This window comes from Lolium perenne, chromosome 7 (assembly GCF_019359855.2).
Source record: "Lolium perenne isolate Kyuss_39 chromosome 7, Kyuss_2.0, whole genome shotgun sequence".
In the NCBI taxonomy this organism is placed as follows: domain Eukaryota; kingdom Viridiplantae; phylum Streptophyta; class Magnoliopsida; order Poales; family Poaceae; genus Lolium; species Lolium perenne.
Genome location: NC_067250.2, coordinates 294393121 through 294415797, shown reverse-complemented (window position 1 = coordinate 294415797; position 22677 = coordinate 294393121). Strand labels below are relative to the sequence as shown.

General features: G+C 41.8%; 2 protein-coding genes across 3 annotated transcripts in view; both read left to right on the top strand.

Annotated features, from left to right (window-relative positions):
- Positions 1-13568, top strand: part of LOC127312198 (uncharacterized) — a 30076-nt gene extending 16508 nt beyond the window's left edge. Inside the window, exon 2 of the mRNA XM_051342668.2 lies at positions 13271-13568. The gene's annotated coding sequence lies outside the window, so the exon portion shown is untranslated. The remainder of the gene's footprint in view (positions 1-13270) is intronic.
- Positions 13569-14642: 1074 nt separating this feature from the next.
- On the top strand, positions 14643-22420 carry LOC127312199 (mechanosensitive ion channel protein 2, chloroplastic). Of its 2 annotated transcripts, XM_051342671.2 has the most exons (15): positions 14643-14785; positions 15842-16011; positions 16093-16149; positions 16925-17082; positions 17695-17815; positions 17904-17998; positions 18133-18246; positions 18398-18458; positions 19307-19456; positions 19530-19640; positions 19965-20132; positions 20225-20338; positions 21074-21130; positions 21486-21931; positions 22003-22139. In XM_051342671.2, the coding sequence occupies exons 2-15, from the start codon at positions 15934-15936 to the stop codon at positions 22007-22009; spliced, it is 1737 nt and encodes a 578-aa protein (XP_051198631.1). In that variant the 5' UTR covers positions 14643-14785; positions 15842-15933; the 3' UTR covers positions 22010-22139. The 2 variants fall into 2 exon arrangements, with proteins under 2 accessions (XP_051198631.1, XP_051198630.1); XM_051342670.2 differs by having other exon boundaries at positions 21486-22420.
- The last annotated feature ends 257 nt before the right edge of the window (positions 22421-22677 follow it).

Genomic DNA, 22677 nt, shown 5'->3' with positions numbered 1-22677 from the left:
TCACACGTTCGGTTGTTGATGAAGACGACGTCCACCTCCCCGTTCCAGTGGGCAGCGGAAGTAGTAGCTCCTCTTGAATCCGACAACACGACGGCGTGGTGTCGGTGGCGGTGTAGAAGTCCGGCGGAGCTTCGCTAAGCTACGCGGGAAATATGAAGTGGAGGAGCAAAGCTAGGGTTTGGGAGGGGGTGGCCGGCCACTCAAGGGGGGCGGCCAAGCTATGGTCTTGGGGTGGCCGGCCCCCTCCCTTGGCCCCTCATTATATAGGTGGATCCCAAGTGTTGGTGTCCAAGTCTTCGAATAAGACCCGAAACCAAAACCTTCCATAGGAGGGGGCAAACCTAGCCCAACTAGGACTCCCACCCAAAGATGGGATTCCCACCTCCCATGTGGGGGGTGGCCGGCCCCCTATGGTGGAGTCCACTTGGGACTCCACCCCCACTAGGGCTGGCCGGCCATGGAGGTGGAGTCCCTTGTGGACTCCACCTTCCTTGGTGGTTTCTTCCGGACTTTTCTAGAACCTTCTAGAACCTTCCATAGAACCTTCCGCGACATTTTATTTCACATAAAATGACATCCTATATATGAATCTTATTCTCCGGACCATTCCGGAACTCCTCGTGATGTTCGGGATCTCATCCGGGACTCCGAACAAATATTCGAACTCCATTCCATAATTCAAGTGCTACCATTTCAACATCCAACTTTAAGTGTGTCACCCTACGGTTCGAGAACTATGCGGACATGGTTGAGTACTCACTCCGACCAATAACCAATAGCGGGATCTGGAGATCCATAATGGCTCCCACATATTCAACGATGACTTTAGTGATCGAATGAACCATTCACATAAATTACCAATTCCCTTTGTCTCACGATATTTTACTTGTCCGAGGTTTGATCTTCGGTATCACTCTATACCTTGTTCAACCTCGTCTCCTGACAAGTACTCTTTACTCGTACCGTGGTATGTGGTCTCTTATGAACTCTTTCATATGCTTGCAAGACATTAGACGACATTCCACCGAGAGGGCCCAGAGAGTATATCTATCCGTCATCGGGATGGACAAATCCCACCGTTGATCCATATGCCTCAACTCATACTTTCCTGATACTTAATCCCACCTTTATAGCCACCCATTTACGCGGTGGTGTTTGGTGTAATCAAAGTACCTTTCCGGTATAAGTGATTTACATGATCTCATGGTCATAAGGACTAGGTAACTATGTATCGAAAGCTTATAGCAAATAACTTAATGACGAGATCTTATGCTACGCTTAATTGGGTGTGTCCATTACATCATTCATATAATGATATAACCTTGTTATTAATAACATCCAATGTTCATGATTATGAAACTAATCATCCATTAATCAACAAGCTAGTTTAAGAGGCATACTAGGGACTTCTTGTTGTCTACATATCACACATGTACTAATGTTTCGGTTAATACAATTATAGCATGACATATAAACATTTATCATAAACATGGAGATATAAATAATAACCACTTTATTATTGCCTCTAGGGCATATCTCTTTCAGTCTCCCACTTGCACTAGAGTCAATAATCTAGTTTACATTTGTAAAGATATAACACCTTGGCCTTCTGGTGCTTTATCATGTATTGCTCACGGGAGAGGTTTTTAGTCATCGGATCTGACACGCTCAGAAACGTATGTATTTTGTAATTCATTTGCGTCTCAACGCATCACTCATTTCCAAATGAGCTGGCATTAAATATGTTTGATCTTCTGGTGGAACCTTAATTCCATTGTCTGAAATATGTCACTAATATTGTCACACACAATATAGCTTCAAAGTTACGACTACTGTCGAACTACACCAAGTTCTCAAAGAACCTCTTGACTTAACATCCTTTGTCATTGTCAAAATAATGACATACTCTGCCTTCTTTTGTAGAATCCGTCACAATATTTAGAACTCTTCTAAATCTAGCATAGACAACTTCTAGCTCATTGTGCTACCTTTTAAACAACACTTAGTCTAATTTGAGATTGAAATTCTATTTTGATATGTGACAACACAAATATCGGTGTAACACCTTACAGCGATTTATTTGTCATTTCTTCATAAAAAAAAATATATGTATATCCTTAGTTCTTCTAAAGTACTCAAGGATATTCTTACTTATAGATCCAATGATCATCATATGAATCATTCTGGTATATGCTCATAACACTTTATAGCACATGATATCTGATTGTGTACATATTATTCGTGATCTATAATCACTCATGTGTTTTTACTCATTGAGTGTCAGATACACTCAAGTCTTGTTAAACCTTCACATGACAAGAACATTTTCTTAATATTTCTATATTGAACTTCTTCAATATCCATCATATGTACTTTGACTTAAACTTATTTATGTGTTTCAATCTATCTTCATAGATCTTGACACTAAATTTGTTTCAGTCCATATCCTTTCATTGAAGTTAATTCTCAATGAAACCTTTTTAATCAAGTATATAATTACATCATTTATAACCAACTATATGTCACCTACATAAAGTATTATAAATGTGTCTTAGCGCTCCCACTTAATTTCTTGCAAATGCAAGCTTCTTCATCGTCTCTGATGAAATCAAAAACTCTTTGACTATTTCATCTGGTGAAGATTCCAACTCCGTGATACTTACTTCATCCAATTTAAGCTTGTATACCTATCTAGTATTCCACGGACCAGCAAAACTCTTGGTTGTATCTTGTATACATACTTACATTAAGTAGTGTATTTTGCCATCCTACTAGCATATCTCATAAAAGAAATATGTAGTGATTACTAGAATAATCCACATAGATTATAAGCATTGCTACGGAAGATCTAATCTTATCGTATTCAACTCTTTGAACTTTGTCGTAAACAATTTTTTGATAAGTCAAGCTTTCTTCAAGGATATTTCATCCAAGTCTATCAATTTCATAGATCCATTTACTTTCATAAAGTATTCATCTATCTTGGATTTCATGGCGCATGGCCATTTTAATGGAGTCAGGGCCCATCATAACTTCTTTGTTTTGTAGTTGGTTTATCATTGATCAAAATCAATCCTTTGTCCACAAATCATTTATTTGATCACAAAGTAAACCATACCTACAAGGTTCAATATGTACTTCGATCTCCATGGCTAAAACATTGTGTAGTCATGAGAGCCATGATCGTCGTGGCCGCTTAGAAACCAATTCCGATCTTTGCGCCACTCGATCATTATGCTCGAGTTCATAAACCTTATCAAATTATATTGTCCTCCCACTCAAATACTTCACTCGAAACAATTTCTCGGAAATAAGAAACATTGACAAACACTTTTGTCTTTGTCTCGTGGGAAGAATTCCCAATGAAATCTCTGGGATAACCAACAAAGACATTCATCCGATTTTGGTTGACTATTAGGGTTTATACCCATGCCATAACTTGTATGGTGTCATTTCAACGGATCATGATGATGCTCTATTCAGTGTAAAAGCGGTAGTCACTAAAGCATAATCCACAAAAATATAATGGCATCAATATTTTATCTCATCATTGATCCAACAAAGTTTGGATATATCTCTTGGATACTTCATCATCACTATGATACTCCAAGAAACGTAAGTTGTAGAACAATTTCATAACTCTCTTAGATGTTCGCTAAAACTCGTAATTCAAATATTTCCACCATGATCCAATCATAGATATTTGATTTCTATTACGATGATTTCCACTTCATGCTGAAATTTATTTGAATCCTATTCAAATGTTTCAAACTTTTCCTTATTGAATATATCCACATATATACTCAATTCATTGTTTGAAAGTTTTCATGAAGTAGAAGAATCTTCCGCACACAACTATGCCCAGTGAACCACATATATCATTATGTATGTTTTCACTAAGTTAGTTGCCCGTTCAACTCTTCGGCCTATGAACGGTATTTCAGTCATTACCTTTTAGAAAAGATTTTGCAAGTGCCAAACGATTCAACAAATCGAATGACTCCAAAAATCCATTTGCATGGAGTTCCTTCATGCGATCCTTTCTAACATGACCTAAATTGCGGTTCCACAAATAAGTGGAATTCAAATCATTTGCCTTATGGCATTTTTAGCGTCAGTGTTATGTATATGTGTTTCACCATTTAAGATTTATAATAACTTATCCATCATACATGGAGTAATGTCATAATTTGAACAACTCATTGTTTTCATTTGACCAGAGCAAAATAACAATTATTAAGTTCTTTATTATAAATTCTAAGGGTTAGATAGAATGCCAACGACGAACATAATAACACTTTATTTTGTTCCAGACGTGCATTCCTATCATATTCCTTGTCAGTCACTTAGGCCATTGTATTCTTGTATTGCGTTGTTTTGTATGACACTTCATACCAACCAATATGGTATTAATACCCAAGAATTTCATTGTGTGACTTAACTAGGAATACAACCATAACATGTATATCATTTATATACACCTGAGCTAGACTTTCTAGTCTTTTCTTTTTGCCAAAATATCTTTTGCAGTTTCTCTTTTAGCTTTCCTCATTATTCAGAAAAACACTTCAACATTAATAACTTCTAGGTTTGTTGGTCAAATACCAATAACCTTGAGGTTCTTACTTTGAAGTTGATCATCATATGACAAGTGTTCCAGATTTCACTATTAGTAACTTTGTAATATGATGAACAATTTCACTCATAATTTTATCCATCATATCATGACGACTTTCCGAGACCATGTCTGTACATGCTAGGCTCGTAAAGTTTTAACCTTGGTATTTGCATGTGCAAATCTAGCTTGCACCCGTTTTATGCACACGTAGAATCTATCACACCCGATCATCACGTGATGCTTCGAAACGACGAGTCTTAGTAACGGTGTATATTTAAGGATGGTCACTTCATGGATATGCGAATATCGTTAGTGCCCCAATAGTTGGAGGATTGTGACGCCTTGCGTCTTCAACCTTCGTACATTCCCATAAAACTTATGAGTTTATGTAGTCTCACCAAACTTTATTCTATCATCTTGCAATAAGGTCTTAGATATCACATATATCTCATACCTTGATTATTTCTGAAAACTAAATTTTCAGCTCCTTACTTTTCAAACAGATTTGAACTTCAAGTTTCACGGAGACAAGATAACTTTAGGTACTAATTGAAACCATAGCTCTTTGAATCAACAATGTGAGGTTTACTAAAAGTTTGCAATAGGACTTAATCAATTCTTGATTCTTTAACAATACGGTACCAATCCGTAAAGTTTCTTGTACGATTTTAACTGTATTTCTGTCTCAATTACAAGACTAGCGCATGGTAGAAAACGGATGCCAATACTACAAAATTAATTCAAAATACTACTCGAGACTATGTTTATGATAATTAGTTCATGTTTTAATCTAATTACTAATGAACTCCCACTTAATACAACATCCCTCATAGTTGTTAAGTGGTACACGATCCAAATTCACTACACCAAAAACCGATCATCACGTGAGATGATGTAGCTTCAATGGTGAACATCAACATGTTGATCATATCATCCATATGACTCGTGTTCAACCTTTCGGTTTCCGTTGTCCCGAGGCCATGTCTGTACATGCTAGGCTCGTCAAGCAAACCCAAGTATTCCGCGTGTGCAACATGGCTTACACCCGTTGTATGTGAATCGTTGAATCTATCACATCCGATCATCACGAGATGCTTTGAAACGACGAACTGTTACAACGGTGCATACGAGGGGAGAACACTTTATTATCTTGATATTAATGTGAGGGATCATCTTATAATGCTACCGTCGCGATCTAAGCAAAATAAGATGCATAAAGGATTAACATCACATGCAGTTCATATGTGATATGATATGGCCCTTTTGTCTTTGCGCCTTCGATCTTCATCTCTAAAGCACGGACATGATCTCCATCATCAACGGGCATGATCTCCATCATCGTCGGCGTAGCGTCAAGGTTCATGGCGCCGGCTTCATGGTTGTTCACCTCATGTAGCAACTATTACAACTACTTTGAAATACTACTCAACATGCAAATTAAAGACAACCATAAGGCTCCTGCCGGTTGCCACAATACAATAATGATCATCTCATACATATTCATCATCACATTATGGCCATATCACATCACCAAACCCTGCAAAAACAAGTTAGACGTCTCTAATTTGGTTTGCATATTTTACGTGGTTTAGGGTTTTCGAGAGAGATCTAATCTACCTACGAACATGAACCACAACGGTGATACTAATGTTGTCAATAGAAGAGTAAATTGAATCTTCACTATAGTAGGAGAGACAGACACCCGCAAAGCCTCTTATGCAATACAAGTTGCATGTCGAACGAGGAACAAGTCTCATGAACGCGGTCATGTAAAGTTAGTCCGAGCCGCTTCATCCCACTATGCCACAAAGATGCAAAGTACTCAAACTAAAGATAACAAGAGCATCAACGCCCACAAAACCATTGTGTTCTACTCGTGCAACCATCTATGCATAGACACGGCTCTGATACCACTGTAGGATAACGTTGCATAGAAAACAAAAAATTTCCTACCGCGAACACGCAATCCAAGCCAAGATGCAATCTAGAAGACGGTAGCAACGAGGGGGTATCGAGTCTCACCCTTGAAGAGATTCCAAAGCCTACAAGATGAGGCTCTTGTTGCTGCGGTAGACGATCACTTGCCGCTTGCAAAAGCGCGTAGAAGATCTTGATCACGATCGGTTCGGCGCCACGAACGGGCAGCACCTCCGTACTCGGTCACACGTTCGGTTGTTGATGAAGACGACGTCCACCTCCCCGTTCCAGTGGGCAGCGGAAGTAGTAGCTCCTCTTGAATCCGACAGCACGACGGCGTGGTGTCGGTGGCGGTGTAGAAGTCCGGCGGAGCTTCGCTAAGCTACGCGGGAAATATGAAGTGGAGGAGCAAAGCTAGGGTTTGGGAGGGGGTGGCCGGCCCCCTCCCTTGGCCCCTCATTATATAGGTGGATCCCAAGTGTTGGTGTCCAAGTCTTCGAATAAGACCCGAAACCAAAACCTTCCATAGGAGGGGGCAAACCTAGCCCAACTAGGACTCCCACCCAAAGGTGGGATTCCCACCTCCCATGTGGGGGTGGCCGGCCCCCTATGGTGGAGTCCACTTGGGACTCCACCCCCACTAGGGCTGGCCGGCCATGGAGGTGGAGTCCCTTGTGGACTCCACCTTCCTTGGTGGTTTCTTCCGGACTTTTCTAGAACCTTCTAGAACCTTCCATAGAACCTTCCGCGACATTTTATTTCACATAAAATGACATCCTATATATGAATCTTATTCTCCGGACCATTCCGGAACTCCTCGTGATGTTCGGGATCTCATCCGGGACTCCGAACAAATATTCGAACTCCATTCCATAATTCAAGTGCTACCATTTCAACATCCAACTTTAAGTGTGTCACCCTACGGTTCGAGAACTATGCGGACATGGTTGAGTACTCACTCCGACCAATAACCAATAGCGGGATCTGGAGATCCATAATGGCTCCCACATATTCAACGATGACTTTAGTGATCGAATGAACCATTCACATAAATTACCAATTCCCTTTGTCTCACGATATTTTACTTGTCCGAGGTTTGATCTTCGGTATCACTCTATACCTTGTTCAACCTCGTCTCCTGACAAGTACTCTTTACTCGTACCGTGGTATGTGGTCTCTTATGAACTCTTTCATATGCTTGCAAGACATTAGACGACATTCCACCGAGAGGGCCCAGAGTATATCTATCCGTCATCGGGATGGACAAATCCCACTGTTGATCCATATGCCTCAACTCATACTTTCCGGATACTTAATCCCACCTTTATAGCCACCCATTTACGCAGTGGTGTTTGGTGTAATCAAAGTACCTTTCCGGTATAAGTGATTTACATGATCTCATGGTCATAAGGACTAGGTAACTATGTATCGAAAGCTTATAGCAAATAACTTAATGACGAGATCTTATGCTACGCTTAATTGGGTGTGTCCATTACATCATTCATATAATGATATAACCTTGTTATTAATAACATCCAATGTTCATGATTATGAAACTAATCATCCATTAATCAACAAGCTAGTTTAAGAGGCATACTAGGGACTTCTTGTTGTCTACATATCACACATGTACTAATGTTTCGGTTAATACAATTATAGCATGACATATAAACATTTATCATAAACATGGAGATATAAATAATAACCACTTTATTATTGCCTCTAGGGCATATCTCTTTCAGATATCGGTATCCTTCATCAACCTCAGCATAAAGCGCACAACCCGGTTCGTCTCGGCATGATCCGTTCCGGGGTTATACTGCCAGTTGGTCTTGGCGGGCGGCGCCGGGTTGAACGCCGGCAAGTTGATGAGGTCGTCGTCGCCCGCGTTCTTCACATAGAAGAACGTCGTCTGCCACAACCGGCAAGACTCGAGGCCGTTGAACTTAAAAAAGGGGCTCCCTTGGCGGGAGCCGATGATGCAAGACCCGCATTGAACGGGGGGTTTGGGCGCAGGAATGTCCTTGCCCTGGACCGAATTGATCCGGAGGGAGAAAAAGCGGGCAAACGTCTCGCGAGCGGGACGGATGCCAATGTAGCCCTCCATGAAGGCCACAAAGCAAGAAAGATAAAAAACGGCGTTGCCGGGAAGATGGTGAGGTTGGAGGCGATAGAAGTCGAGGAATTGGCGAAAGAAATCAGAAGCAGGAAGGCCGAAGCCACGCTCAAAGTGAGCAAGGAAAACAACGGCCTCACCGGGTTTGAGCACCGGTTGGATCTCGTCGCCTGGAAGCCGGCAGATGACTCCTTCCGGAATCCTCCTAGACCGGTAGAGCCAGTCGATCTCGAACTGGGTCACGTCGGAACCTCTCCGGGCTCCGCGTGTCTTGTCCTTTCCGGAGGCCCGGCTAGATGTACCGGCCTCTTGTTTCCGGCTAGATGCCAGATCCATCCGGGCGAGGTCGTCGGTTAACCCGTCGGAAGCGCTACTATCTTGGTTGCTAGAGGTGGCAGCAGGGAGAGACCCTTCGCTGGACATGAGGATCTAGGGACGCCGGAATCTACCGAGAAACAGTTTTCCCCAAACAGACCCTCGCGCGAAGATCTACGAGTAAGAGGAAAAGCAAAAACAAAGAACGGATAAATACTCTACCGCCCCCAAGATCCGAAGTGCAAGAAAGAAAGGGGTAAAGGCGTATCGGGCCTAACCTGAGGCGGCGGAGTCGCGGAGGAAGAGGTTCGCCGGAGGAATGGTGAGCCTGCGGCCGGCGAGGGAGTCCGTCGACGGCGAGGTGAGGAAGTCCTTGAGGAAACACGAATGCAGCGGACGCGGTGAGCGCGCTGCAGAAGGTTCCCGCACGAGGAAGTCCGGCGGAACGGAGGCGTGAGTTCGCCGGGCGATGGGCTCAAACGAGCGGCGGCGGACGGAGAACGGCGAAGGCACGGAGGCGAAGAGCTCTGCGCGCAGGGAAGTGGAGAATGCGAAGAAGAGGAAGAAGGAGCGGCGGTTGCGCTTATAAAGAAGAAGGAAAGTGGGCTGGAAACCGCTGGGCCGTGGCGGTTCGCCTCGCGGCCCGCAGCGGTTCACACCATGGGCCGCCACGAGTCGACGAGGTACACGCGAAAAACAGGAGGCCACACGGAGGCACACAGGGGATCCAGAACGGCTAGTGGGATCCGCCGCGGTGCATTAAATGGGCGCGCGGGAGTCGAAGCGAATTGACAAGCGACGACGCGTCGATTCTGGTTGCGCATGTCTCACAAAGGGCGCGGGGCCCGAGATATTCTCGACTTCGCCGAGGAGGTACTTAATGGTTAAGATACCGGAAGACAAGATACCGGTGAATGACTTGCGAAGAAAAGATAAGGAGGATCCGGGCAAAGATGCCGGATCCGAGCATGGCGCCGGATGGATCAAACCGGTATCCAAAGACATAAGAACCTGGCATGGTCTGTTGGATAGGATCCGCCAGACTATACCAGCTTCGGGGACTAATGTTGGGGGGATGACCCCTGGTATGCCAAAGGCATGCCAAACCGGATGGTTTGAGCCATCAGGATACCGGTTAGATGTTCATGCCGGAGTCTAAGATAGGCATTTGGCTGAACAGGCTAAACCGGTATCCTCATAAGAGGGATACCGGAACCAGATAGAAAAGGTACCGGGCCACCGGTAGGAAGGGCTTGTCGGCAAAGCTGGTCAAAGATCCTCTCCAGAGCTAGAAGACAAAGATGAGCTAAGCAAAGTAGCTTTAAACGAAGGGCTGACGATAAAGAAGAAGATGACGAAGAAAGAAGCCGGAGGACGTCAGCCTCTCTGATTAAAGAAGACCCCGGTGTCATCTATGATTAAAGTAGCTTTGTACGATGAGTGATAAAGTAGTTTGTCCAGTCAAAGATGCCATTAGGGTTTCTTGCATCGTAAGCCACCCTCTCCCCTATATAAGGAGAGGGGGCAGCCCTTCTTCACGGGCACGCATGTATGTATGTAGACAGACACCGTAACCTGTGTGAATCAATGAACATGGTGATCTAGAGGGAGTTCTTCCTTGTGTCTTTCTTCTTCAACCTCTGGCCTTGGCCAAGTTCTTGAGGAAACCATCCGGAATCTCTTCCCACCTGATCACAAACCCTCCCCCGAATCCTCTTGCGTCCATTCGGCCCCAATCTAAGCCATCCTATGGCATCTGCTCGTTCACCACGACGACATCAAGAATCAATCCAATGCGCAGATAGCGAGCCTTCTTCGCGAAGAGGAACTCAAATGGTATCAACGATCAAAGGCCAAATTCATTTTGGAAGGGGATTCGAATACACGATATTTTCATGGCTTAGCCAATGGAAGGCATCGGAAAAAACGTATTCATTCTCTCATCCAAGATGAAGGGGTTATTGAAGGGCACGATCAACTCAAATCCTACATTACTAATTACTATAAGGATCTGTTTGGGCCTTCGGAGGAAAGTTCTTTCTCCCTTAATGAGGACCGCACGGACGATATACCCCAAGTTTCTCCAGAGGAAAATGGCCTCTTAACTGCGCCTTATTCTGAGGATGAGGTTAAGAAGGCAATTTTCCAAATGGAGTGCAATAAAGCACCGGGTCCAGATGGTTTCCTAGCGGAGTTTTATCAAACTTTCTGGGATACTATCAAATTGGATCTTCTAGATTTGTTCAGTGATCTTCACACAGGACAACTAGAACTATTTCGTCTAAATTTTGGTGAAGTAATTTTGTTACCGAAGGTTAATGAGGCAGAAAGGATTCAACAATATAGACCTATTTGCCTCTTAAACGTCGGTTTCAAAATTTTCACGAAAGTGGCCACCATTAGATCGAATACGGTCGCGGATCATGTGGTCCAACCTTCTCGATCGCTTTCATGCAAGGAAGGAATATCCTTGATGGAGTGGCAGTTCTGCATGAGACGGTACATGAGATGCATTCCAAGAAACTTAATGGGGTCATTTTAAAATTAGATTTCGAAAAGGCATATGATAAGGTCAAATGGTCTTTCCTACAACAGACACTCAGGATGAAAGGTTTTTCTCCTGAGTGGCGTGCTCTAATTTACGATTTTGTGTATGGAGGTAGCGTGGCAATTAGGGTCAATGACGACACCGGCCACTATTTTCAGACACGAAAGGGGTTACGCCAAGGCGATCCGCTATCACCAATGTTATTCAACATTGTAGCAGATATGCTGGCAATACTCATAGAGCGTGCCAAGTCTGATGGTCAAATTGAAGGTGTGATTCCACATTTGGTTGATGGGGGTTTATCTATCCTTCAATATGTCGATGACACAATTCTTTTTATGGATCATAATCTCGAAAAAGCTCGTAATCTCAAATTAATTTTAGCAGCCTTCGAGCAATTGTCGGGATTGAAAATTAATTTCCATAAGAGTGAATTGTTCTGTTTCGGTGAAGCCCAAAACGATATGACTCAGTACACTGAGTTGTTTGGTTGTGGGCAGGGCCATTTCCCTATTCGGTATTTGGGTATCCCGATTCACTATCGGAGACTTACCCTTGCTGAATGGAAGATTGTGGAAGAAAGATTACAGAAACGCCTTAGTAGTTGGAAAGGCAAATTGCTGTCCATAGGAGGAAGACTGGTACTCATTAACTCGGTACTAACAAATATGGTACTGTATATGTTATCATTCTTCCTCCTGCCAAAAGGAATTCTGCATAAACTCGATTATTATCGATCCAGATTCTTTTGGCAAGGGGACAGCGAGAAAAAGAAATATCGATTGGTTAAATGGAGTATAGTGTGTAGTCCCAAAGATCAGGGCGGACTTGGAATTCATGACCTGGAGGTTAAGAATTCTGCTCTGCTAGGTAAATGGCTTTTTAAGCTTCTTACCGAGAACGGGACTTGGCAAACTATTCTCCGGAGAAAGTATATTGGCTCGAAGACGCTCTCCCAAGTGGTTTGGAAACCCGGGGACTCTCACTTCTGGGCTGGTCTCATGGCAACGAAAAATATTTTCTTTCGTCATGGTACTTTTTCTATTAAGAATGGAGCACAGATACGTTTCTGGGAAGATTGGTTGGACAATGCTTCCCTGAGTGAACAATATCCTGCTTTGTATAGTATTGTTCGTCGCAAAGGTGATACCATTGCTACCGTCATGGCTACCTCACCTCCGAATGTGACGTTCAGACGGGTTTTACTTGGACAAAGGCTAACAGCATGGAATGCTCTAGTTCAACGGTTGGGTGATATTCAATTATCACCTGAACCGGATGAATTTAGATGGAATCTCCATGTAGATGGCTCTTTTTCAGTTAAATCTTTATACAATGCAATCCTCCATTCTGATTTACCAGTTGATAACAATAAGAAAATTTGGAAGATGAAGATACCATTAAAAATCAAGATTTTTGGATGGTACCTTCGTCGAGGAGTTATTCTTACTAAAGATAATCTTGTTAAGCGGAATTGGCACGGAAATTCACGGTGTGTTTTCTGTCATCATGACGAAACCATCAAACACCTTTTCTTCCAAAGTGCGCTTTTGCGAAATCTATATGGTCGATCATCCAAGTAGCGTCTACCACTGTATCCCCGACTAGTGTGGCAAATGTCTTTGGCAATTGGCTTCATGGTGTTGATTCAAGGTTTAAGTTGCTTCTTAGGGTGGGGGCGCTTGCAGTTATCTGGGCGCTATGGCTATGTAGAAATGACAAGATTTTTAACGATAAAAACTGTTCTTTGTTGCAGGTCATCTACAGATGTACAGGTATTCTCCGTTCATGGTTACCTCTTCAGCGGCCGGAGAACCGAGACCTATTTACGGAGGTCTGTACACGGTTGGAGGCTACGGCGAGGGATACTTTTTCCCGACATGGGTGGCAGCATAGTCTACGGATTGAAGCTCCACACTCGTCTTAGGCGTTATATAGTTTATCGTCTCGATATGTATTTCGCCTTTTTCCTTTTATTACTCGTTCTGGACTATTGAAACAGCTGTGTGCATCCTGGTTATGCAGAGGCTGGATGTAATTGCTTATCAAAGTAATAAAACATCCTTTATCGAAAAAAAAAGGTGACAACACAGAAAACAAGTCACAACCATGTAGACACAAAATGGCATGATGATAGTAGAAGATTGTAGACCATGCAAAATGCCACCATGACTCGAATAGAGTGGTCAATTTGAGGAAAGTGTCATGCTCTTCTGGTTGACTGGACTGTTGCGTTGGATGTATGGAAGATTATCTATCACATCACTTCCAAATCTCCATCTTTCCTTTTTCTCCAGGAGGCATCAATCAAGAGGACCTATTGATTGTTACGTCGGATGGGTCCCGACCTAATAGTTCTAACGTGCTCTACTAGGTCCCAGCTAGTCGGATTCATTACAATGAGCCCTTGGTCTTTGTTCAAGATGGTTGATGTAGATTGTTTAGTGATATGGAGATTTTGTGGTTGTGTAGTATATTATGTTGCAATGATTCTTGATGTGGGTATTATATATGTGTTATGGTGTTGTTTCATTAACATTATTGTCATGTTGCAATTTACTTATCACTTGTTGCATTCAAGTATTTTTAATGTTCGAGAACCAACATGTGGTTGCATGGTTAGGAGGATAGTGACACCCCCAACCCACTAATGATCAAACTCTAGGTTTAACATTTTGACGTGTTATAAAAATGCAGATTTTTTTTTCAATAGGAGGCGGCGTTCCGTCGATAGCGAGGCGTCCGTGGTGACTTTGTCAATCTCAAAACCCGCCGGATCAGTTTCTTAGACTCCTCCTTCGAAGTGCTCATACGGGTAGGATGTGCGTGCATGTCTTTATAGGGGTGAGTGTATGTACGTATTTGTGAGCGTCTGTGTTTCACACAAAAAAATGTTCATTTGCATATTAGATGTTATTATCTGGAATTTTCCCTCAACAATTATGCAGAAAACATTGCAACGATGCTGCTACGCATGACAAGAAAATGCTGCATCGGGGCCTTTCATCTTGGAACAGCGTGACGACCCAGATTAACCCACCATCCCACGGTGGGCGAGCGGGCGCCCCACCAACGCGACCGACGCGCAGCGCGAATCCACGTGTCAAAAGCTCAGAGGCCGGAGAAATAAAATAGTCGAAAGTGTAGCCGTAGCAACCGTGATCCGCCCTCCCGAACGCAGCCATTCCCAAACCTCCACCGCTCTCCGGCGAGCCCTCCCCGCAGCGCAGCCCCATTCCCGGCGAAGCACGGACGCCCCGCCACCTCGAAGGTACCCTCCCCTCGCCGTCACCCCCCGTTTCGGAATGCCGCGGAGCGGGGATTTGGACCTCGATCGATTCCCCCTGTCGGCGACGAACCCTAGGTCGATTGGGCCGTGCCTGGCGTTTTGTTCCGTGGATTTCCTCGCTCGCTCCAATCGGAATCCCCGCGCAATAGCTGTTTGCTATCCGTTTTTTTGGGTTAGATCCGCTCATGTATAACGAAACAAATGGTTATTTGGTATGCGAAATTTGCATGGCGTGAGCGGATCAAATGCCGCAGGTCAACGCCACCTTTCGCAGGCAAATGGGGCCTTAGCGAAATGGCTAGGGCATTGCTTAAATTGATCGGCATAAGTTGTTCATTGAAAAGGGGAAACTAGGTAGTTCTATGGGTAAATTGTTATCTATCGTATGTCTTGCCTCTCTCATTGCCGTAGTAGTGCTAGAGGGGCTCTTGAATTAGACGACTCGAGGAGCCGAGGCGCAATATCGGTTTCCAGTTCTGCATGCAGCTGTACTGCTGTAGTGGTATTGCAATCTCTGTTTCCACTTTTGCAGTATAGCTGTAGTGGTATTGCAATATTGGTTTCCATTTTATGCAGTATAGCTGTAAAACATACATTGATCAGCCCTTAAATATCTGGAATTGGTCGCAGCCTTTCTTCTTCACTCATGATAAAACCACTTCATTTAATGTTGGGAGCAAAAGAATCCCCTCTATTGCAGTACAACATCCAATTATCATCTTATTAACATGTGTTAACAAATTACTCCCATCATAGTATCATACTGGCAACATAGTTATGTTTGACTGTATTTGGTGTTTGTTGAGTTGGCTGTGTAGCGCTAGCCAGCCAGGGTTGCACTTGGGCTATGGTTTGAATTTGTGGGCAGAACTCGGGTGGGGCTTATGTTCGGCCATGATGGGTTCAATTAAATGTTCATAGACTCTTATGGTATCTGTGCACATTTTGCAAAAAAGGCATTTTATCTCATGCTGTATTTTTTTTTTCAGAGCTAGCCTGCTGCCAAAATGTACCCATGCACTTATTTTTCTGTTTCAGGGTAATAAACTGAACCGTCAGCTCAGAAGGACCTTACAGAAGCTCATTCAGTGGATGTGAATATTCCGCATCCCATTTGAGTTCTGCTTGAGATGGCAGTTGGGATGACATCTCAGCTCTTCCAAGGAGTGACTTGTACCAACAGATTTAGTCAAACCAACAAATTTAGAGTACATATTGCTCTTGCTTTGCTTTTACTTCATACTATCTTAATTTCCTATTTCATGATTGTCTGCCCCCCTTCCCTACAGAGCCCAGAGAAGCGTTCTTTCTCCTTGCCATCCACTTCGCTTCCTTCAGTTGCTTATGTATGGGTCCTTCCTTTCAGTCTTGCTAAGATTACATCATATTTTGATTCTAAGTATACTTTATAGGATGGGTATTGAGAATTTGAGATTCACTAGAAGGCGTTTAACTGATGGTACCTCATTTGTTTTGTAACTGTGAAGTATCCTTCCATTTCTATGCCTAGTGTAAGCTACTTGTTCATTTAGCAAAGCGAACATATGTTTCAAGTATGTACAGATGTATGTCAGACAGAATGAGCCATCTCCGTTAATTTCTCTTTCATGTGTTCTGCGGTATGAGCATTTTCCGGGGGTACCTTCTGGAGTACAAAACATTTCTACTACTGGTATATGAACAGTACCTGCTTGCTGCATGAAAATAATGCTCCCTTATTGTTATTATGGTTCCAAACCTTGGTTCACAATGGCATTACTTGGGTGTAGGATAAAGGTCCAAACACCCTGGATATGGCCCTCACCCTCATCAACTTGACAAGGGAGGGTAGAGATGAGGCTTAGAGAACTTTGATTATGTCATCTCTTAATTCCAAATGTTACATCCTTTAAATATATGAAAAAGATTCAAACTATCTCCTGTGTGCTATCTAGGCTTATTCCTATCTTAAAATTCCACCATTCGTTCTAAATTCTAAGATAATCAGTTGGAGATCATTTCAAACTTGCAAGCTCCTTTTGTTGCTCTATCATAATAAACTACCTTTTTTAATTTTGTGCCGGCATTGTACACCTTTAAAAACCTCCCCCAGCATTGTAATCTTCTTAATGTTCCTTGCAGAGGCAAGATTCATTGGTCCGGAACGTGTTGGAGAGGAGCTACAGGCCCATGCTTTATGTGCCTTGCAGATATAGGGCCTCGGGTGCTAAATCTTTTGCCTTGCCAGTTTCTTGGCAGGAAATTCCTCTGTTCAAGAGCACGTCGTCAGCTTTAGCTAGGTATTCCCCACTGTGGCATAACTTATGAAGTTTGTTGAATGCTTAGATAGTGTGCATTGATGATTACACATACAGCCTAGCAGACAACATTCTGGACCATTCAAATTCTGTAAACCAGAATATCTACCGCTTCATATCTTAATTATGTGCTGCTGGTGGGTAATGCGGTACCGAAGATTCTTAGTATGCTAGGATAGACCGATGATGTGTTCAGTGGTTGTTCACTTGCTACTTTTATTGCGCTTACTAAGACTTTCAGTAACTTGTTGAATTCAATATTATAGAGTACTGATTGAATGCCTTGAGATATGGCAGTATCAATATGGTGGGAAATGAAAAATATTATTCACTGAACATCTAATTAAGCTGTCTGCATGTTAGCCAAGATATTTTGGACTTTTGGTTACTTCAGGTGGAAGTTACTTGACTGATTGATGATAATAGTCACTAACTGGAAAAAATCTCAGCCAATTCAATGGACTCTTATTTATCCTGTTTTTCTTTTTCTTTCTTGAGGTTATTGCTATATATACCATCTAATATGCAAATGCCAATCGATTTATGCTTGACTTCTTCTATTTTAACAGCTTCTCTTTTTTTTCCCCTTGACAGGTCGTGTGACAGTTTACTTGCAAATCCTGCTACTGCCTTTGTGGCACCTGCAATTGGAATAATTGTCTTTGCTCTATGGGGTTTCTTGCCTCTAATGAAGGACATCAGAAATCGTATTGATGTATGCTTCTGTTTTATGTGACCACCTTTATTTTTCAATATCTATTGCTAGCTAAAAGTATCAAAAAAATATGTAATGTACCTTGCAGCACGGAGGAAACTGGAAACAGAGCCCTACGTACCTAATTTCTAGATCCTACCTTCAACCTTTGCTTCTTTGGACAGGAGCGACACTAATCTGCAGGTATAATCACAATAGATGTACTCTTTGCAGATGTAATCCTATCTGACTGATATTGCAGCCTCAGAATTTTTAGCTATGTACCAATTGGAGAGTTTCGTTTTAGTTATGTTCTTTGTCCACACACTGTCTTACAGGGGTTTGGATCCAGTTGTGCTGCCTTCAGCAGCAAGCCAAGCTGTTAAAACACGTCTTGTAACTTTTGTGAGATCATTATCTACCGTCCTGGCTACTGCATATATTATGACAAGGTGCACATGATACATCTCAAGTTTGCTGATTTTTTGGTAATTAGTTAATCAATCAATCATGCATGATTGCTTACAGACAATGATATCAGAATTTCACTGATATTCAAATGCAAAAGTCTGGGAAGTACTAACATGGTTTATCTTCTTTTAGCTTGATTCAGCAGGTACATAAATTCCTAGTGGACACACGTAACCCCAATGATAGAAGAAATGTAAGATTTATTTTCTTAGAATATAATATAGCCTGGATCTCTTGGATTATTGGGGCACCTACTGTAGTTCTGTCAGCTTGATTTCAATCTTACTGATACAAGCCATTTTTAAGGAGCGTGTAGGAAATACATTTTATTTTTAATAGCAAGCAATAGCTACCCCACCCAAGTGAGGACTTGAACTTGGGTGGTGGGATTGTACAGCTTCTCCACCCAAATGAGCTAACTTTCTACTAATGTAACTATGACAAGATACAGATTTTGTTCTGATGAAAAACACTAGGGGAACATGATGCATATTCGCAGGGTTTGCTGGGGATTTGTAGATAAGGATGTGAGTTTGTTTGGGACAGGTAGATATAGGGATGTGAGATTGTGTTGGGGAAGGGGACCCCTCCCCCATTATGTGCAGTTCTTTTGACTAACTATGGGAAGTAAAGAGGTGGGCTGGAGGTTGTGTAGCAGTTTTTTGAAGGAAGTTGTAACCTCGTTTTCTTAAGTTACTCATAGCAGCGTTGTGGGGGTGGTTGGTGTATGAAGATAGAAAACATGATGGTCTAGTGCTTTTGTTACGATTGTGACATAATGTAAAATTCATGATTTCAAGGTTTGCTGCATTCTCTTTCTTGCAAACATATACTAACTTTTATGAAATAAATCTGATGGCAAGTTGGCAACAGCATGTACTTGTTAGCATAGATAAAAATATCTTAATGTGATCGGGATTTGATTTTCTCAGTTGTACAATCAATATATCCCCCCTTTTTTATTTGCTTCTTGTCACTTGATGTGTTTTCCTCAATTTTGTCCATGTTGTAGTAGCAGTCATTGAAGTTTGTTTCTTACAGATGGGTTTGGATTTTACCACGAAAGCTGTTTATACCGGCATTTGGATTGCTGCTGTTTCTCTCTTTATGGAGTTGCTGGGTGTCAATACCAAGAAGTGGATAACTGCTGGAGGTTTTGGGACAGTATTGCTTACGCTTGCTGGTCGTGAGGTAGTACAGAACTTTTTGTATTGATAGTATAATCTTGTGCCACGATGCTAAGATATGTCTCAATTCACTGCAGATCTTGACCAACTTCATCTCAAGTATTATGATCAATGCCTCACGCCCATTTGTTGTCAATGAATGGATCACTACAAAAATAGATGGTGTTGAGGTCACTGGCGTTGTTGAGGTTGGTGTCTTACTCTTGCATGCTTTATTTCGAACTTCCTTGAACTATTTTTCATTTAGCGTGGATATCCTGTTCTGCTTGTTTCATTTTATGTACGTACTCAAACAATAGCCATCTAGTATGTTGTTATTTCTTCCATAATACATTTTTTATGTATTGATACCTGTTTCATTTTATGTACGTACTCAAACATAGCCATCTATTATGTAGTTATTTCTTCCATAATACATTTTTCTATGTATTGATACCAGTTACATGTTCATACGCAAATTTTAACTTGATGCTTCTTATCATCACACTGACTTAAAATAATTTGATTTTCAGCATGTAGGCATGTGGTCTCCAACAGTTATTAGAGGTGATGATAAAGAAGCTATATACATTCCTAACCATAAGTTCACAGTGTCTATAGTGAGAAATAACACTCGAAGGAGCCATTGGCGTATTAAGACCTATCTTGCGATAAGCCACATGGATGCTGGAAAAATTAGTGTAACTGCCTTGCACATTTCATCTCCTTTTTTGACTTTTTATCAGTATATGGCGACCTATCTTAAACCTGTCTCCCTGTTTTCTTTTGGCAGATAATTGTTGCGGACATGAGGAAAGTCTTGGCAAAAAATCATAATATAGAGCAACAGAGGCTACATAGAAGAGTATTTTTTGAGAAAATTGATGAAGAAACTCAAGCTCTCATGGTATATTAAGTAATTCCACCCTTTAAATGTAAATGCTAGTGCATGATCACTCTATGAAGGGCTGTATCGTGAGTATGGCACGCTATGATTTGCCAGAGCCTTCTTGTTGTTTACCTTATTTAATATATGATCAGTACATCTTTCCCTACTATTTTGAAAAAAGGAACTCAGCTAGGAACTGAGCAAAACCCTGTGATAATAGGCTATTATTCAATTTCATTGAGCTCCCCTCAAAATTTGCAACTATAGTTTAAGTGCAAAATCTAGAACACAATCAGATCAATTTATGTTGCCAAGACATCAGCATGAAAATCCTTGAACTCCTAGCCCGTAGGTTGTCCAGTTTTATGAAAGATGGATGCATGTAATTAAAAAAATCAGTTAGTGGGTAGTTGTTGCTTTTCCTCTTTTATTTTTTTCAGATCTTGTTTCTTACCTTTGTGGCTTTGTGTTCAACTGGTGTCAACACTCTTTGTTTCTTGCTCATGCATCTTGTTGTCTAGATTCTTAAATATCACACAATCTTCTACTCCATCCGTCCACAAATAGGTGACTCAGATTTGTCTAGATACACATGTATATAGACGCGTTTTAGTGTGTACATACATGCGTATCTAGACAAATCTGAATCACTAATTTGTGGACGGAGGGAATATTATATTACTTTCAATTCTACATTAGCCCTGAACTCCTAAATATCTAAGGTTGGTATCATTTTGTTGTGTTGTCCTGTAGGTTTACATATCCTGCTTTGTGAAGACTTCACATTTTGAGGAGTATCTTAATGTCCAGGTAATGTATCTGTATATTATGCTATATTTTGCTTGCGATAGATCATGCAGAAATACTGTGAGGGAATGAAAATCAATTATGTACTGGCCAATTTGCAGTTCTAAATGCTGTTGCACTATGTGACTGTGTAAACAAAATTGGTAAATTAGAGATTTGGAGCTTTAAGCCAGTTTGCTAGTCAAATCCCTGAGTTTTAGCTACTTTTTTTATTAAGTCAATAATACTACCTCTGTCCATAAAAGGATGTCACAAGTTTGTCTAGAATGACATGTTTGCAGGATGTGTATGTATTTACAATTTAGATATCACTTCAAACACTGACACAATGTTTTTTTGATGTTCCAACACACAACAGGAAGATGTTATGTTGGATTTTCTTAGAATAATTGGCCATCACAGGGCAAGGCTGGCAACCCAAACTCGAACAGTCCAGAAATCATATGGAAATGCAGACATTGATAACATTCCATTTGGAGAGGAGATGTATAATCGTGTACGCGGCCGTCCACTTCTGATTGATACCTCTGCAAAGGTCAGTGAAGGCAAGTCTAAACCTAGACCAACATCACGTGAAGAGCGGAATGCCAAGTCAAGCATATCGCCAGATACGAAGTCAGTTTCACCTGATAGTGCTAGTTTAAGCAGCTCTGACAAGAAGGAACATAAAAAAAATGTGTCAGAAGATGGTCCGATGAAGAACAGCAAGAATGGTCAAGTGACATCTGCACCAACATCTCTTCAGACAGAAAATGGTGATTCTGTCACGTCAACTTCCAAGGCTGCAGAACGACAAGGAGATGGGTCAGTTTCTCTTCCTAATCCTAAGAAAGAATCTAGACCTGCCATGGAAGATAACATTGTTCTGGGTGTAGCTCTTGAGGGCTCCAAGAGGACACTCCCCATTGAAGAAGGAACAGAGCCTCATGTACCTGAAAGTGAGCAAGATACAGTTGAAGCCGGTTCATTACCTAATGATAAGAAAGGTCAAAGCCACACGCCGTGAGGTTGATAGATTTAGAGAATGCTGGCCACAGTAATCTTGATTGTTGACAGGCGATCCAAGTTCAAACAAGGTCCTTGCCAAGGATTTGTCACCATGCCTACCTTTTTTGTGTGCTGGTGCAAATGCTATCTGCCATGCATCTTTTTTTTGTTGTAAATCTCGGCCGGTAATAATTCTTTTTTGGTAATGAACCAGCTAATGAAATGTAGCTTAGTCATAAAATGGGTATGCTGTACAAATGGTGGCGCTTTTGTGTCTGATTGAGCTGATTTGAATTGGTTGTTGCATATGCATTTGTTTTGCGTGTTTCGGCTGCCTTATCCTGATTTGAGTTGGTAGCACTAGAATTGTCAAACAAACTCTGCTTTTTCAATGAAATCAAACGCAAAGAACTTGCATTTTCTTGGGAAAAAAAGAATTGTACCTGTTGAAAGCTTAGTTGCAGTGACTGGTTTTGTTCCATTGGAGCGTGCGATTGTCTGGCTGAATCGGTCGCTGCTTATGATTGGCACATACCTGTTTAAGTATGAAGCTACTGAGATCT